This window comes from Temnothorax nylanderi, unplaced genomic scaffold (assembly GCF_030848795.1).
Source record: "Temnothorax nylanderi isolate EJ_2023f unplaced genomic scaffold, tnyl_v1.0 TNYL_tig0033_pilon, whole genome shotgun sequence".
Taxonomy (NCBI): Eukaryota; Metazoa; Arthropoda; class Insecta; order Hymenoptera; family Formicidae; genus Temnothorax; species Temnothorax nylanderi.
Window position 1 is genome coordinate 773551 of NW_027249095.1, and position 18702 is coordinate 792252.

At 36.7% G+C, this 18702-nt stretch overlaps 2 protein-coding genes across 6 annotated transcripts; one reads left to right on the plus strand and one right to left on the minus strand.

Moving 5' to 3' along the window:
• Nucleotides 1-1005: 1005 nt before the first annotated feature.
• On the plus strand, nt 1006-14261 carry Isha (Insulator su(Hw) mRNA adaptor). Of its 5 annotated transcripts, none has more exons than XR_011717825.1 (16): nt 1006-1216; nt 1923-2051; nt 2130-2421; nt 2621-2802; nt 2896-3168; nt 3245-3391; nt 3470-3717; nt 3792-3977; nt 4133-4266; nt 4354-4562; nt 4656-4833; nt 5240-5539; nt 6213-6440; nt 6962-8377; nt 8649-8704; nt 9424-9480. XR_011717825.1 is itself a non-coding variant. In XM_071703045.1 (16 exons), the coding sequence occupies exons 1-15, from the start codon at nt 1187-1189 to the stop codon at nt 8665-8667; spliced, it is 4020 nt and encodes a 1339-aa protein (XP_071559146.1). In that variant the 5' UTR covers nt 1006-1186; the 3' UTR covers nt 8668-8704; nt 9424-9563. The 5 variants fall into 5 exon arrangements, 4 of the variants coding, with proteins under 4 accessions (XP_071559146.1, XP_071559143.1, XP_071559144.1 ...); XM_071703045.1 differs by having other exon boundaries at nt 8600-8704; nt 9424-9563; XM_071703042.1 differs by lacking the exon at nt 8649-8704 and having other exon boundaries at nt 1007-1216; nt 9424-14261.
• Nucleotides 14262-14660: 399 nt separating this feature from the next.
• LOC139770822 (CAAX prenyl protease 1 homolog) lies at nt 14661-18612 on the minus strand. The gene is made up of 6 exons (XM_071703046.1): nt 18297-18612; nt 17863-18009; nt 17548-17751; nt 16582-17097; nt 16203-16346; nt 14661-16115 (listed from the first exon to the last, which is right to left on the minus strand). The coding sequence occupies exons 1-6, from the start codon at nt 18396-18398 to the stop codon at nt 15897-15899; spliced, it is 1332 nt and encodes a 443-aa protein (XP_071559147.1). The 5' UTR covers nt 18399-18612; the 3' UTR covers nt 14661-15896.
• Nucleotides 18613-18702: the final 90 nt, after the last annotated feature.

The window sequence follows — 18702 nt, forward strand, 5'->3', positions numbered from 1 at the left end:
TGATTGGTCGCGACGGATGACGCAACGCGTGACGCGCTCAGTGGAAACTCAGCCTTAAGCCCGTGTCACACTACGTATCGCGGACGCGGATTCGGATTGGGATTAAGGATCGCGGATCGGATTCAGCCAATCACAGATGAGCCGCTCGTCTACGATTGGCTAGATTACGATCCGCGATCCGCAATCTCAATCCGATCCGTGTCCGCGATACGTAGTGTGACACGGGCTTTAGGCTGAGTTTCCACTAAGCGCGTCACGCGTCGCGTCATCCATTGCAACCAATCAAAACATCTTATTTATTACATTATTTGTGACGGGATGTTTAGATTGGTCGCGTTCAGCAGACCAAGCCGCTCAGTAGCAGTCAAACGTGATTGGCTCTAAGGGCCGATATCACAGTCTCCGATTAACGTGATCCTCCGATTAAACTCACTCTTCGTCTCTTTCTAGGGGGACAGTTAGAAAGAGATGCAGAGTGAGTTTAATCGGAGGATCACGTTAATCGGAGACTGTGATATCGGCCCTTACTTTTAAAACGAACCAATCAAAACAGTGTGTTGATAAGACGAACTCAACAGTTGTGCAACAGTTGTGTCTGCTGAACGCGCCCATTGGACGACAAAAGACGCCAGAATTCCGCCATATTCGGCTAATGTTCGGCTAATTCGGCGAAGAAACCAATCAACGAGAGAACATAAATGACCAATTTTGAGAATCTCAAGCTCGATCAAGATTAATTTTATTTACTGCTACTACGTTTACGCGAGCGTTACTTCTGTAGTAACTTTACTATAATTCACTCGTTTACGCGGAGTAAATTATCGTAAGCTACTACAAAATCCCGTTTACGCGAAGGAAATTAAATTCTCGCGTGAACGAGCACTTGACGAGACGCGCGACGCCACGAGGCCAATCGATAATCGCCGCGAAATCGACGCCTCTCTCTCCCTGCCTTACCGGTCGCGCGGGCGACAGGTGTGACGTCACACGTTGGCCGTCCCGCGATGCGTATCGGGAAACACGGGAGACCTGCCATCTTGAATGGCATGGCTCGGCTATACAGTGCGTGATGAAGGAGACATGCGAGCTTTAACGCGGACGTTACGCTGGTATTACGCTGCGTCGGCACCCGCGTGAGATTCAACGACGACCGTGACGCGAGAAGGCACTTCCCCAGCCCCACGCGATGGAGGCGGTGAAGGCGTTCAACGCGGAGGTAAGCAACACCCCGCGGGGGTCCCTCCGCTCGTGTACGCGCACCGTCTTAGAGGTCACCGTCGTAGGGGCAGCTCTCCCTTCTCTTTGGCGCTTCGCCCTCGCGATCAGCTTGGCTTGCCCTACCTCGCCTCGAATCTGAATCTCGCGCGAAAATCGCGGGTGCGCTTGCGACCAGAGAAAAAATAAACTCCGATGCGTCGTCCCCCCTGAATATGCTCCCTAATTGTAGCTCCGTTCGATCTCGACGAAAGGGTTTCCTCGCCGGAGGGATACAGTTCGCCGAGATTGTCCGAGAGAAATTGCCATCGCGATAAAAGCTCCACGGTCCCCCTCATGGCCTGGCGCGGGGGGCTTGTTTTCGAGGAGCACTTTTGCACAATTTCGATCGAATGAGTAACCGTGATTTTGTCGAGCGAATCTAGCTGTATTTCTGAATCGTGAGACGATAAAACACAAATGTGCACACGCGCGATGTTTTGATTTATATGTTTAATACTGTGTTACGCTTACTACACTGTATACTTTAAACGAATGCATTAGCCGCAGCTTTTGGCGGCGCAAGCTCAGAGATACTTTGATATTTACTTTCTATCGGAGTACAGTCTTCATATAGCTATGTTTGAATTTAGGTATCGCTTTTTAGTTCTTGCTAAGTATATTGCTTCTTTAGAAAACAAGATTAATTAAGATTTGATATCTTACAGCTCTCTGCTCTCTACGAGGTCAAACCCCCTATCTCAAAAGCCAAAATGAATTCGCTTACACGGGGAGCCATCAAAGCAATAAAATTCTACAAACATGTTGTACAAAGCGTGGAAAAATTCATTCAAAAAGTAAGTGTATCTATTTGAATGCTTTTTCTTAAGATATTACATACGTGGGGGTATCTAATTTGCTTCGTTCTGTTTTAGTGCAAGCCCGAGTACAAAGTACCAGGGTTGTATGTAATAGATTCAATTGTTCGACAATCCCGACATCAGTTTGGGATGGAAAAGGATGTGTTCGCTCCACGATTTGCGAAAAATATGCAGACGACGTTCCTCAATCTTTTGAAGTGTCCGCAGGAGGATAAAAGCAAAGTTATACGCGTATTAAATCTTTGGCAGAAGAACGCAGTTTTTCCACCAGAAGTTATTCAACCACTTTTTGATCTGGCAGACCCAAACCATCCAATACATAAGGAACAGACAGTAAATAGCAATGGTAAATATTACATACGGATAATACAGTTGAACAAAAATATTCCAAATTAATGAACGATATAAATATGTAACTTGAAATACACACACACACACACACACACACACACGTGTGTATATATATATATATATATATATATATAATATACACATATACATACATATGGAAAATGTCTATATTTTAAAACGTTTCATTATTGTAGGTACATTAAATGCATCGTCTGGAAATAATCTAAGTAATGTAAGCGCGGTCACTAAGACTCCACCATCTGCAATTAAAAACGCTGTAAAGGATCCCAAACTATTTCCATCCGGAAAAACGATCGATCCAGTATGGTTAGCACAAACAAAAATGGAAGCAGCAGTCAATGCAAATAAACTTTTGGTAATATTATTACATATGTTTATATTATGCGCGTTTATATTATTATGTTTATATTTGCTTAAAACTTATTGAATTTTATTGTTTCCTACACAGAATCAATCCAATTCCGGTCAGATGGATTCCTCTCTTTTCGACCAGTTACAACATTTACAGCAACTACTTTTGAAAAAGGATGCTTCAAACGAACCAAAGAGTTCCGTCAAGTTTGATAAAAAATTGTTAGATTTTGATTACGGCGAAGAAGAAGATGACGATGTTGTTGTTACTAATTCTCCAAACACAGCTGCCTCAACCAATACCCAGCACAATGCAGTTTCAGCAAACAGCAGTTTAGAGAGCCTTGGACTGTTACTTGCAAATCCAGAGGTACTTGTCAAGTACCAAAAGTTAATAGCAATACTAAAGGGTAATATAATCATTCAATATATTGTGTCATTTAAAGGTTTTGAGACAATTACAAACTTTACAACAAACCATGCAAAGCAATGCATCCTCCTCACAACTTGAAATGGAAGAAAAGATGCGCAAGCTGCAACAAATGAAACAGCAGGAAGAAGAATTCGATAAGCATTTAGCACAAACTGTTTCTGTAAGTTGTTCAGATAATTTTTATTAATTTTTTATATATCACGATTGTTTTACATCATTTTTTTTTCTTTTATTTCAGAACCTTCCATTTGCATCTGAATGCGAATTAAAACCTTCTGATATTTTAAAACCAAACACACAAAATTACGCATCAAATATGAACAGCAATGTAATGCAAGATATGAGCCAGCCACCACCTGGTTACCCGCCAGCTCTGTCATACGCTTCGCAGGCTTTATCAAATATTCGACAAATGAATCAGTCCACGCACCAAAATCAAAAGAGTCCATTACTTGATGAACGACAAGAAACACAAGATTATTCCGGGTAAATATATTATAATTCAACTAATCATAATAATTCAAGCTTTATCTCTTCTGATGGTTATTTTTTTTTTATAGGAACAGTATCAGACGTGATAGCAGCAGTGTAGAAATTGTAAACTGTGAAAACACGAGTTCCCAAAGTAGATCGCCAGAACGGTATCGACATCACAGTCGATCTCGATCTCCACGGCACAGAGATAGAGATAGAGATCGAGATAGAGATAGGAAATCTCGATCTAGAAGCAGGTCAAGACGAAGAAGGTATTAGGCTAAAATGAGCATTAAATCAAATTGATCGTCTTTATAATTGAAATTTCAGATATATTAAATATAGGAAAATAAAGATCATTACAAATAATTGATCTGTATTTTTGTGCCATTAATTTTATACTACATATAAATTTTCTCTTTCTTAGATCTCGGTCAAGAGACAGGGGTCGTGATAGAAAACGTGATGATAGTCGAGAAAAGATGACGGAAGAAGAGCGGGAGAAGGATAGGGAGCGACGCAAACGCGGTTTGCCGCCGATAGTTAGAGATAAATTAAGTGGTATGTATATTGTGAAAGTGAAGAGGATCTCCCTCGTTCTCTCATAAATCAGAAAAGTAGGAAAAAATTAAACCCACGTTTTTGCAGTTTGCAGTACAACACTTTGGGTAGGACATTTGTCAAAACTTGTACATCAAGAAGAATTGTCCGACACATTTGGAGAGCTTGGTGATATCGTTAGCATTGATTTAATCTCGCCAAGAGGTTGCGCTTTTATATGTATGAACAGAAGGCAGGATGCATATCGAGCACTAACGAAATTGAAAAGTCAAAAAATGCAAGGCAAAGCTATTACGGTAATTAACAAATACTTATAATAAATCTCTTATGTAATAACTGAATAAAGTCGAGAATTCTTTGGCATTTCTATTTTTATTTTAATTTTACAGTTAGCATGGGCACCTGGTAAAGGAGTGAAAGGCAAGGAATGGAAAGACTACTGGGAAGTAGAGCTAGGCGTCAGTTACATCCCTTGGAATAAATTAAACAACATTACCGATCAAGAATTGGAGTTACTAGAAGAAGGAGGAATGATAGACGAAGACACATTACCTCCCCATTTGAAAGGTACATTTCTTCAATGTGTACACACATATAGAGAGCAAATTAATACCTACATAGAAAGTAGATAATTGATAATTGAATAGATAGAAGAGAGTAGTTTAATAAATTATGTCAGTTTTTTAAAAGGCAAGTTTTTATATGGTTACACATATAAATTAAAGTGATATGTAACTTGATTGAACTTGCGAAATTAAAATTACAGTTTTCAAACTGAAATCCGATTATAAGTCGGATTGAAAGAAAACTGAATAATTTTATTTTGATGAAGATATTGTCTATTCTGATATTAAAATAATTGACGATATTTTGCTTAAAAAAAAAAGATATATTTATATAAGATATATATACATTATTACATGTCGTAATTAATAATAAATTCTAAAATACATTTTTCTCTTTTATGCCACAGGAAAACTGAAACACACCGGCACGAGTGCGGATGTCCTGCAACAGCAATTGCATCTGCAACAGCAAGCAATGGTTGCCGCTGCAAACGCTGGTGCTCCTATTCCCACTTTAACGGACGGTATCGTTAATGTCATCCAGTCGTCGGCTAATTCACAGCAACAGCAGCAGCAACAGCAACAATTAGTCGACACGAGTCAACCGCCACCAATTAGACCACCACCGACATCGGCTGCGCTATTGCCTCCTCCGAACACGCAGTTGCAAATGATGCCCCCAGCATTTACGATGCCAGGAGTGCCACGTGAGTTTATAGCATTTATTGGTTCTTGAATTCAATTCTTTTTGATGAATGTTCAGACCAAATTTTGCAAGTACAGATGCGATATAGAATAGAATAGAATTTATTTACTTCAGCTTTACAAAATTAGCCAGGAAGGGACTTGGTTTACAATTAAAACATTTTATCCACATTCATCCATCCATACCATGCGTACACTAACTTACAGATGCGATATATAATAGATATGTTTTCTATTGCCGCACTGCTGAACTAGTGCACACTGGTGCAATAAGTTAGAGTGGGACAAGTATATCTTGTTTCACTCTACCTTACTGCACCAGTGTGCACTAGTTCAGCAGTGCGGCAATAGAAAATAGACCTCTAGTGTATAATTACTCACAGCGTTATATTTTATTTAGGCTTTTTTATACACAAGCTATTATTTATATATGTATATATATTTTTTTTTACATAGGTTGTACATGCTTTATAAAAAAAAATTATTTTTTTTTTTTACAACAAACATGTCTTTATAATGTTATATGCTACGATAAGATGAGAATATTGAAATTATAAAATATATAGTAATAATTTCTAATTTATTAGGATACACAAATGCATTATAAGATGATACAGTAGTTACAGTTTCTAGAAAAGTATCTGACAGTTCTGAGATGTCACGAATCTTATACAGGAATGATTAGTCACATGGGCCTACAAATGACGCATGGATTAATGCCGAATGTTCCGATTGGAGTGCCGCCACCTAACATGCAGAGTCTGCTGGGACCACCCGGCATGATGCAGACCATGTTGACACCCTCAGTAAACCCGCCATTTGGAGCAGGTGTTGGCGTAAGTTTATTGACACAAATTCCACTGCCCGCACCTGCAGCGCCTTCGGATAAGCCAAACTCCACTGGTATGTATAGTTCTTTACCATTAGTTAATAATTCAAAAAATCTCTTGAGATATTGCCAATAAACACATTATTTTTTTATAACTATGTACGAAGTATTTATCACAATATAGTATATCGAAGACTGAATTTTTATTCTTCTGTTAAATATGAACAAAAATGTAATAGCTTATATGATTAGTAAACAAAATAAAAGAATGTAAGTATAACAAAAATTGATGAATAAAATTTCAGTCAAGATATACGTATAATTAAAATTTGTATAAAAGTTACATTCATTATTACAAATTTAATCTTGACTCATACCTTTGTACTTTCTATGAACTATTAACTTTAAGAACGAAATAATAATCGAATATTGTTCTATCTTGGCTGAGATTTAAACAAATAATACTTGTATACGTAGAAAAAAAAATAGAAATAATCGGAATTATCAGCGCTAATTAATATTAGTACAATCATGTATTCTGAGATCTAATTTCAATTGAACCCGCGACGATACTTAATAACTTTTACCGTCCCAGCAAAGTTGGCTAATCGAAGCCAAACAGGATACGAGATCCTGAACATTGCAGGTATGCCGCACAACGTTCCACCGATTGGAGTACCGCCGCCTACGACGGAGACGAGTATGCCGAACTTGCCAATGTTACGGCAACCATACGGAGTGGGTCCGGCGCCGCCGATGCAGATGCAACTACCTCAACAACAGCACCACTCGGACGATATGGACGTGGAGATGGAGGACGCGATGCCGCAAAGTTTGAGCAGCAACTTGCCTAAGGACAAGCCGAATCTCAGTGATCAGTTGATCGCGGCGATGAATATAAGCGGCGGTGTGAACGACTGTCGTCTGGAGAACGATCAATCTCGCGAGTATAAGGAACGAGAACGCGATCGGGAGAACAGGGAAAGGAGAGACAGGGGTGATCGAGATCGCGGGGATCGCATGGATATCAATGAGTGCAGGATGGATCGTGGCAGGGACAGAGGAAGGGGACGGGATCGTGGTCGGGATAGACGGAGGGACGGTCGCGACAGAGAGAGGGACGAGAGACGCGATCGGGACAACCGTGAGAGCCGAGAGAGCCGGGAGAGTAGCACCAGACACTCGGAGGGACCGAGTGTGCAGAATCAAAATGTCCAGGAAGGCGAGGGCATGGCGAAGAAGGAGAGCAAGCTCAGTCTAGCTGATCGATTGCGACAATTAGCCGACGGAACGTTACCATTGGATGACCGGATGGACCGGAACATGCGTGGTAACCGATCCGAGCGAAGCAACGAGCGGAACGACAGAAACTTCGAAGAAAGTCCCGGAGGCACAGCGGCACGACGGCCACCTGGCGACATGCCGATCTCGTTGATGGATCTACCTAAGTTCGGGGTGCTACCTCCGGAGCGAACAGATTTCCCGCGTGGACCGGATTTCCGGCCCGGGCCGCCGGACACACGCGAGTTTCCGCAACGCGGCCTGCCCGATCGGCCTGATCGGCAAAATTTTCCGCCGCGCGGTGGGCCGAGGGCTTCGCAGATGGACGACTTCTTGGATCCCAGGATGCAGCCTGGCATATTCCCGGAGGAGTACGAGAGTAGACTGGGCCACAATGGGCCCCGACCTGACGACTTTCCTCCGAGCAGGCTAGGCCCGGCTCGCGACGAGTTCGAGCGACCGGAAGTGCGTGCTCGCAGACCGCCCGTGGACGAGTACGAACGCGAGCGTTTCGAGTACGAGATGAGACGCGAGGGATTTGATCCACGAATGCAAGACAGCTTCGATCTCAGAGGTCACAACGAGCGCTCCGACTTCGATCTTCGTAGGAGAGAATTTTTCGGTGGCCCAATGGAACCTGTGTTCGGAATGCCGCCTTTAATGGGACCAAAGGGACCGAGAGGACCGGTTGGCCCTGAAGGATTTGGACCGCGTGGAGCAAGGGGACCTGGTAAGATACGAATTTCCTCTCTCTTTCTTTATGACTGTTTAATATTGTTTCGTGTTAGAGAATGCTATTTATTGTCTAGGATGTTATTAAGCGCATTTAGTGCGCCATATTTCTTTTTGCAAATTGAAATCTTGTCCAATCAACTTTAGTTTTATAATCCTGGATGAATCTTAATCTATTCTAAAGATTCAAAATAATAATTGTTTCATACATAACTTGGAGGTCCAGGGAGCCGTTTTACGCAGATTATGAATTTAAAATCCGTATGTAGGATGAGGGATCAAACCTGAGACTCGCCAATTATGAGATCACCATTCCTATACGGAGGCACGTGACATCCCAAATAATTCTTATAGAAAATATTAAAGTTTTGATATCTGTATTTTGACAGAACAGCCAATATTAATATTAGAATTTGATATTATATCGTGGACAATCGGTCACTTTAACTTGATAGCCTTAGTTCGTTATCTATTTTCAATCTTTTCCTAATATAAGTATTACATTCACTTGGAATATAGAGACACTAGTCATTTGGAAATGATGAATGTATATTTATTGTAAAATACTTAAATTATTAAGAATATCCAAATTTACTACAAAAATATATATAGTAAATGCGTCATAATAATCAAATTTTTTGAATTTGGCCTTAATTAAGAAAAGAGAAAGAGAGAAAAAAAGAGGAATAATAACTAAACATTGTTCCAACAGGAAGTTTATATTTCTTATTACATAAAATGTGTAATATCGGTTCCTGTGTTCACATACGCATGTATTGCATGACACAACTGTAATCATAAACTTTTAACGAACTTATATCAATGCTTATACATAATAACAATAATTATATTTATGACTCTCTGTATGAATTTCTGGATGTTAGTTCGTTTATTTAATTTCTTCGCTCTGTGATTTACATATTCAAAAAATACGTAACAATACGATACATAAAGCGAACGAAGATCTATTTTATTAATTACAGCGTGGCAAATATGATTATGTTCTCGCTTCGTGCGTGTGTCACTTTGCCGTGTCTTTTGTAGGTCCGCTGATGTTCCATTTACGTGGTATGGGTCCGAGAGGTATGAGGCCCGGGATGAGGCCGCCGTTCGCACCTCGAGGTCCACCGTTCGATCCCAGAGAAGCGGACTCTTTCTTCCGACCTCCATTCGATGATATGCGCGGTCGTCCAGGACCGCACATCCGACCACCGTTCGGTCCGATGGGCCCACCAGCGATGCATGGACCAGACGGTCCGTGGAGAAATCAGGAGGGCGGTGGACCGCCGCCCGCGTCATGGTCCGGACAGGAAGGACCCGAAGGACATGCGCAACGTGAGAATCATCTCCCGCGGGACAAGCAAAAATTAACGAAGCATCAGGACTATAAAAATATATCCGAGCGGGAGAACCGCAACCGAAATCGAAAATCCAGATGGGGTAATGTTAGCCCGCCACTGACGGACGACGTGGACGAGATGCCGTCGGAGGAGGCCGAGAATAAAGTAGAGACATCGGATGGCGGGGAGCTAGTGACGAAGAATAGCTTTGACGTTTCATCCTCGGCCATCGATCAGCAGAGTCTTCTGACCCAAAAGAAACAAGATGAGTCGACAATTCACGAGGTGATGCATAGTGACAGAGAAAATGAGTTTGCGAGTATACCAAACGATAAGGGCGGCGACGAGATTAGCTATAAAAATGACAAGAATCAGGCCAGTACCTTCGAAATTGGTGCGGATCATTTCTCCAGCAACGATTTAGCGCTAAAGCAGCGGGGTGAAGAGGAACAGTGTGAATACGAAGCACCCATTCCAGCTGAAGATTCAGCGCAACAACATGTGGTACAATCGATCGAACAAATAGGGCACGTCAGTGAAAATCATAGTGAGCAATCAGTGGAACAGCAAGTGGATTCGTTATAAAGGACAGAGAGAAAGGAAAGGAAGGAAAAGATCAATATTGGGAAAATTACCAAAGTAAAGTATAGAGAATCTTCAGGCAGATTCGTGTAAAATATCGTTTAAATCGATGTACATAAGAGTCGTGCTACAGCGAGAGCGAGAGAGAGAGAGAGAGGGAGAGAGTGAGAGAGAGAAAGAACGAGCGAGAGAAAGTGAGGGAGAGAGAAACAAAAGTGAAAACAATTCGATTTTACAGACTCAGAATTATCGCACTCTGGAGTGGTGGGGGAGCCGTTGGGTCCAGTGAGTTGTTTTGAGTATCTTTCAGTCGTCAGAATATTCAATTGTTGACTCTCGTGTAAGTCTTAATCAAGATTTCTTCCCAACTGAAATCTGCTGCTTAGATAATTGCTGTGATAGAGTGAACACAGGACCTGTTTACCCGTGTAGAGGTATATACAGAGATTCAATTCTTAGTCAAAATTCTTTTATCATAATCTACTTTTCCTCTTCTTTATTTTTTTAATGTTGAATAACGATCGCGAACGACGCGTAGTTTTGCATATATATGTATATATGCATACATGTATATACAAACGTATATATATAGACACATTTAAAAGAATTCCATCATTGCCATTTATACGAGATAAATCTCCAGTCAATCTTTTTGTAGTTTTATTAAGAAACTACTTTCCTGTAGTTAATTTCGAATCATCCATCGGGTATTGTATAGCGAGAGTATCGTACCTCATGTCCCTTTGGTGAGGATTAATTTATTGAATTGTACATACTTTTATATTTTCGTAGCAGAACAAATGAATGAATATAATGTGCTGATTGCCATTGCTCAATCAAAGAAAGAAAAAGAATAAATATTTTATATATAACGTCTTTGATAACAAAAGAAACATGGCCTTGTTATTCCGATATACGCGCGTAGCTCCCAATCACAAACAAAATGAAAACGACAGACTAAGTCTACACGTGTATAATATACGAATTATATTTCTAGGCATCTACAGAGAGACATGTACATAACACAATTCAGAATATTTCTCTTTTTATTCGTGATCTTGTTATCGGTTGTGTGAAATTAGCTTATCCCTCGCTTGAATTCTACGCAATCGAATAATTCAAATGACCCGGCTCTACGGTCAACTAACTCACGGCACAAATTCATTTCATTCTGCATAAGGAGATTTAAAGTAAATCTGTTCGAGTGTAAGAGCGAAGAATGGTTATATAAAAGTACGATGTATCCCACGCGTACACGCGCTTCCATGTAACTTACACACACACATTTACACACATACACACACACGTACAGACAACTTAGTTCCTGTGTTCACATACGCATGTATTGCACGGCGCAGCGATGGAAGACACGTGCTTGCGCTCAAACTGAGTGACAAGTGCAAGGTATTGTTCCCAATTTCTTTCACATACCGTTAGTCGAGAAATGTGACACAAGATGATTAAAAGAGCCACTGCTTGGTCGCCACCACTCCAGGATGAAACTCGTCGATACATATGCTACCCATTAATTATTGTGTATCTTTAACAATTAGAATAATTGCTTACGGCTAAGAGATGGTATTAAGGGAGAACGACTTCCAAAGTTGAAATGTCCGATCGTGTTCCAGTTGTTGGACTCGTCAACTGAAACCGACTCTTTGATTCTGAAACGTTAATATTAGACGTTCACTTCGCGCCTTTGATGATGAATAAAAAAAACTGGATTGTTAAGAGATAATCGTGGTAGACTTTCTAACGAGCCGTTAAAAATAGGATATGATAGCATTATTTCAACGCGTATAACGACAATGTTTGATATTTTCACGTTAGAACGCATGTATGTCTATTTCTTTGCTTTGAGCTTACTTTACTATAAGTTTCGTTTTACGATCATATATTCATATATATGTGAATCCATGAACAAAAAAAAACAGCAACTGTATTTAAGAGCGTATACTTAATATGAACATAAATATAAATTGATAAAATATTCTTTCTTTTCACTAATAGCATGCTGGTACTTAACGTAATTTTCAACACATAATGTCCACACATTTTGTTGACAAATTTTATAATATGATACATTGTAACACATAAAAGATTAGAAAATTCTGTAAAGTGTATTGTGCAGATAACAATGTGCTGACAATTGTTTATGTCCATATCTTATATTTGCTTTTTCGATTAATTTCTTTATAAACTGTTGTAGTGCAAATATCATAAACAGTTTTCGAAATGAGTATGAGTAACGCGTACACAAGTGAAGAATTATTAAGACAAACCGAACATTGTTATTATTCATTTAATGTATAGTTACATTTGCTTCCAATTCATGTAACACATTAAAGATGCATTGTAATCATAAGTTTCATGGATGTAAATTTTAAAAAAATTTTTGAAACGAGAGCAAACCTGGAGTGGTGCGCGGCACTACATTCTAGGATTTTATACGTATATTGGAATGAGATTACACAAATTTTTAATCTGACCGTAATGTGGAACTTCTTGAGGCATGTTATGTTTCCTCGTGTTTAACATTACTTCCAAATTTGAGGGAGATAGTATTTTAATTTTTTGAAAAGTGTTTTACGTGTTTTTTAAAATTACATATATATAATTATATATAATATATATATATATATAATTATATTATATATATATAATTATATATAATTATATAATATATATATATATAATTATATATATAATTTGCCTTTATATAATTATATATATATATATAATTGAAAAGAATGTCTTTGCAATAGACATCTTTTTTTTTAGTTTGTCAATTTAGTTGATCTCTTTATTCTTACTTATATCTCTTTAAGATAATAAAGAATTATTATATATACTGGTTTTTGAACAATATCTGTAATATTGTACATATAGATTAATTTATCGATTTTCAAGCTTATTTTTCTCAGAAACGAGATGTATAAAAAGATTTTATCTTATATCTTTATCTTATTTTTGCACGAGGAATCATCCTTCTTTACTTGCACCATTTTAAATATATTCTATATATAAAATATTTTATTTTATAAGATTATTTTATAAAATTAAATTTCTTTTTTATTTCAAAGAAAACAAAATTACTTCTGAAATGTAATGCTATTGCACTATGAGCATGTTATATAATACGTTTTCAAAAACGTTGTGTACATACTATTCAACTATGTTTGAAAAATTATTTGTTTTTATATACGTACAGAATACCATAAATTGCAGAACTAATAAACAAAAATTCAATTTTGTCATCATTGATAAAATCATATTTCGTAACAAGATAATCTTCTATGTCTTTCAATTTTTATGCTCTGATGTAATTAATTTGATTTATTAAGTGACTAATTTGCACATAATTATAAAATAATTAAGCATTGATTAATAACTTGAATTAATAGTTTAAACAAATGTTATTTAGTCACGATTCTTTATATTTTTGATTCAACGAAGTCATGGATTGATTGATCATAAAATAATCATGAGATTGTGTTTTGCCATATATAGATAAAATTTCAATATTTACTTTATTAATATTTAATATCCTATTAGCGTTATTGATATTCAGGTATCTAGGAAATATTACTCATTTTAATATTATTTAATTGAATACGAAAGTATTCATAGAAAAAGGATATTAAACAGAATAAGAATCACCGAGTAATTCGAATTTCAAAGGGTACTTTATTTTTGTGATCACGAAAACCAAAAAACAAATTACTCTTTGATAAATTGTAACTTTTCTCTAATAAGAGTTTGATTTAGAGAGCTCTAATGTTGTAAAATTATAATGTAAAATATTCATTTATGTATTCCACCTTTTTGTGCGGAATCATCCTGTATGATTTAATGTTACATACAGGCAATATGAAACTGCACCTATGATAGGTAAGTATTAATAGATTAGATAACTTTTGTAATGATAATTGCATAGAAAATAAATAAGAGAGATCAACACATACGCCTAAGTATTTTTCAAACTCTTCCAAATTTTTATGTTGGCGATTATTTGACTATTTGCTCCAGATCGTAAAATATATGGATATACATACATCGTAATACATACATCGGATATACACACATCGTAAAATATATTAGAAATACATTCAAGTTCAATTTCAGTGAATCTTTCTTCACAAGTTGATACAGCATAGCACAGATAACTTTTAGTCATTAATTTCAAATTTACCATTTAATATCATCAAAAGTAATAAAGCAGATTTGTGTCATGATTAGATGAGATAATGTTTTTGGTCAAAAAGCGCTTTTACAAAAAAATGTTGAATTGTCAATGGCTTATTATGGGGAATTACTTTTCGGTGTATATTTTCAGAATAGGATAATAAAGTTAAAATCTCGAGTTTATGTAATATATTGAATATAATACACACATTACACAAGTAAACATACATGTACATTACAAGCAAGCTATAACCGCGATTTATAGTAAGCATTTTAGAAGAACCTTAAGTTGTTATAACTAACATTACAAAAATGAATGCACACACATACATACACACATATACATATCTTTCTTTATTTTTATCTTGAGTCATTAAAGGCCAAATGGAAGAATGAAAAAATGTTTATAACATTAATGCAGCCTTCATCACTCGGTCGTTAACGTACAGATAATTAGATTGGAACTTATACGTAAGGTGCATATATAATGGAATATATTGGATACACTTATATATAAGTTGTATGTATAATTGAATAGTAAGAGTGCTCACTAGAAGAGACAGGTATATTAATCTTCCTTGACATTGTCATACTGTGAATAATTGGATCATGAAAATTTTAAAGTACGTTTTCACGCATCTTAGCAGTCATTATAAAAAAGAACTATGTCTATTAACACGAGAATAAATATGTGGATTGTTCACAAACGTGATATATTTTTACAGATTCCCAGTATTGTAAAAACAATGTTGAATGGAATTTCAACTTACATTTTGTTTATCGTATCCTAAAGTTAATTGAACTTTTACTTAATGGCATTTAGAATCTTTATCTATGAATGATAAAGAACGGTATATTGAATAGTAAAGCGCAAGTTCTGGTGGATATGTACAAATATAATAATCTAGTCTATGTCTTCGAAAAATAAAGTATACTCGAAATATTTAAATGTGAGATAAACCCCTACAAACATTGAGAAAATACAAAAGTGTGGTCATTTTTCACGAGATTAATGATACTGGAAAAATGTTTACATATGTAAATATTAAATGCTGGAGTATATTAATATATGTATATATTAATATATATGTATATATATTATATAAAAACATCGTATGATAGTAAAGCTCTATTAAAAGCTCCTACTCAATTGGAGTGAATTGTAAAAAGATGGATATTATAATAAGACCAGAATCACATTGACATTATGACAATAAACAGGAAGCATAATTGTCTCGGACTCGTATTTAGGTTCGCTCAACTAGATAGTGGAATAATTAAAATAAAAAGAAAAAACCTATAAAATAACGCAAACAACAACTAATGCCTGTATCGCTGTACCGCTCCGGGCTTCATTTTTTATGTCGAGAAACAAGTTATAAAAATCGCATAGAATGAAAAACTCGTCCCTTAATTAGTTTTATCTATCGCTTCTAATCGTTCAAGCATAGGCGGATGTGAATGATTCCAACAGGAGTACAATTTATCGTATATGGGAAAGCTCAAATTGTCCTTCTGTAATTTTACCAGAGCTGCCTTTAAAGGCTCGCCGTGGCCTAATTTCGTGGCAAATCTGTCTGCTTGAAATTCATATCTTCGGCTAATCACCACGCTGACAAAATTAAACACCTGAAAATAATAAAAGAATTTGCGTAGATAATCTCTTGTTTAATACACAATATAAAAATCATAAAGAAAAATGTAATAATTACTTACCGTATTCAGTGGCATTGCAATATACGCTGATACTATATATAGGCCAATCATGATGGGCTGAGTGTCCACAAAGCCAAAAGCGCTATACATTGGTGTGTATCGCAAGAGCTTGGCAAACATGACGAAATTGGCTACAATTACTATCTGAAAAATATATATACTTATTACTAAAAATACAAAGAAAACTGTAAAGAATTGCTCAGGTCATATATAACATATTTTATTTTGTTAAATATATTAAAATTATTTTATTAAATATATTAAGTGATTCTGTAATGAGCCAATTTTTCCTTAGAAAATGATGGAATATCATTATCAATACTATAAGATTAACTCCTTGACATAATACATAAAATATGAATTAACTTTAAAGTTATACCTGGCACAGCAGATATCCTTTCACAGCATGATTATGTTTCCAATGACCCAACTCGTGCGCGAGTACCGCCAGTATTTCATCTGTTTCACAACCACACTCTTTATCGGTTTCGTTGCTGTCTTTCTTACAATATTCCTTGATGAGTGTATCAAAGAGAACTATCCTTTTGTATTTGTAAAAACCATACAGATAGGCATTGCTATGTGACGATCTCTTGGAGCCTTCAACCACGAACAGCTTGTACAAAGGAAATTTCAAGGAAGCTGCCAATTCTTCAATTTTGTGCTTCAATTCGCCGTTAGGTAATGGTGAATATTTGTCAAATAATGGCGCGATTATTTCTGGATACAGAACCATCAAGAATAACGAGACCACTACGGATAACAGCCACAAGTACCAGAAGAAATAATCGCCACCATTTTGCACAATCCAAATCATGCCACACAGAAGAGGTAAAGAGATAATTTGACCCACAAGGAATCTTTTGATTTCGTCCTTAATAAAAAACATAGCTGTCTGCAAATAAGTATTGACATTCGTTAATTAGCAATATTCTTAAAGGAGATGGTAAACCATCCATCGTTTAATTCGACCCAACACACACTGGTCATTTATTAATATAATATTCAAATACACGACGTTTCGACCATGGTTCTTATCAAGTGTAAACTAAGTTATAGATTTATAATGAGGATGTTTCGTAGAACAGCCTCATTGTAAATCTATAACTTAGTTTACACTTGACAAGGACCAGAAACCATAATCGAAAGGTTGTGTATTGTATCGACAAATGGCCAGTTGGGTCAAATTAAACCATCTCCTTCGTTAATTATTACTGGCGAAAAAAAGATTACCTCTGGTTCAGCAATATTCTTTTAATCAACTCTTATATTCAACAATTAAATATATAAATATATAAAAAAAAGGTCTCTATAATTGCAAAATATATTATATAGAGAATCTTACTTGTTTATTAAAGCCATGTTTCTCCTCCAAAACAAAAGTGTCATATATGTCTATCGGCAGATTGGCTATATACGAAAATACACTTATAAAGACCATGCATATCGCACTTATCAATATCTCGCTCTCATGATTAAAACCATAGTACTTGGCTATTTGAATGCTGCATTGCCAGAAATAGTGATAGGCAAAAGTCGTCAGGGTTAACTGTAAAAATACTGTTATGTAACGCAAACCTGCGTGAATAATACCTAAAAAATTGCCTCCCATTTTCATCGACGGCATATAGAACACGTAGAAGCATTTTATGACACTCACTGTACTATAGATCTTAGAATATACATCCTGAAAAGTACTAAAGGTATTTCTGTGCAATGCGTATGCACGAGCCTTATCGTATATATCTTTTGTCATTAAACCCTCAATCGCTTTTGGTAGATCAACCATACGTTTCAGCAGAGCTCTCTGTAACACACACATTCATAATGTACATAAATCACGAATGTTTATTTATCATCAATTCATTCGTTTACGTTTCCACTTTATCTTTTAATCCCTCCTAAAAGAGGCAAAAATTGAAATAAATATGATTCAAACAGAACAAAACTAAATATGCAAATATATAGAGATTTGACTAACATAAATAGTATATATTAAATCTTGCTAATTTTAGAAATGATATAGCATCCTAAGTATTCTTCTATCGTGATAAAGTAAAAAAATATGATTACAGGTTAGAAAGGTAGACCTACCTGGCGGAAGTTCAAATAATAATACCAAAAGCTTAACAGCCATATCATGCATAAAATTGTCTCGAGGATATGTCTCTCCCAAAAATTCAAAAGTGTCTCCATTTTAATATATTAACGAGATATCTCCAGATATTCTCAGCAAACTATCGTCGACCACCCTGCGATTTACGACCCTACTTCACTGCCTGCGCGGCGTGGAACGAAAGATAAGATGTTAAGATGTAAAGGTTAAAATTACATAAACACGTATTTTGTGAGGTGCCGGGTGCGCGCGTAGTCGATTGGAGCAATCTACAGCTGTATCCAGAATCCTAACCAATCAAAATGTGACAGCATCAATTAAACATGAACTAATCTAATAAAAATCTATATTGTTTTGCAGCTACGCTAGATGTTATATTTTTTT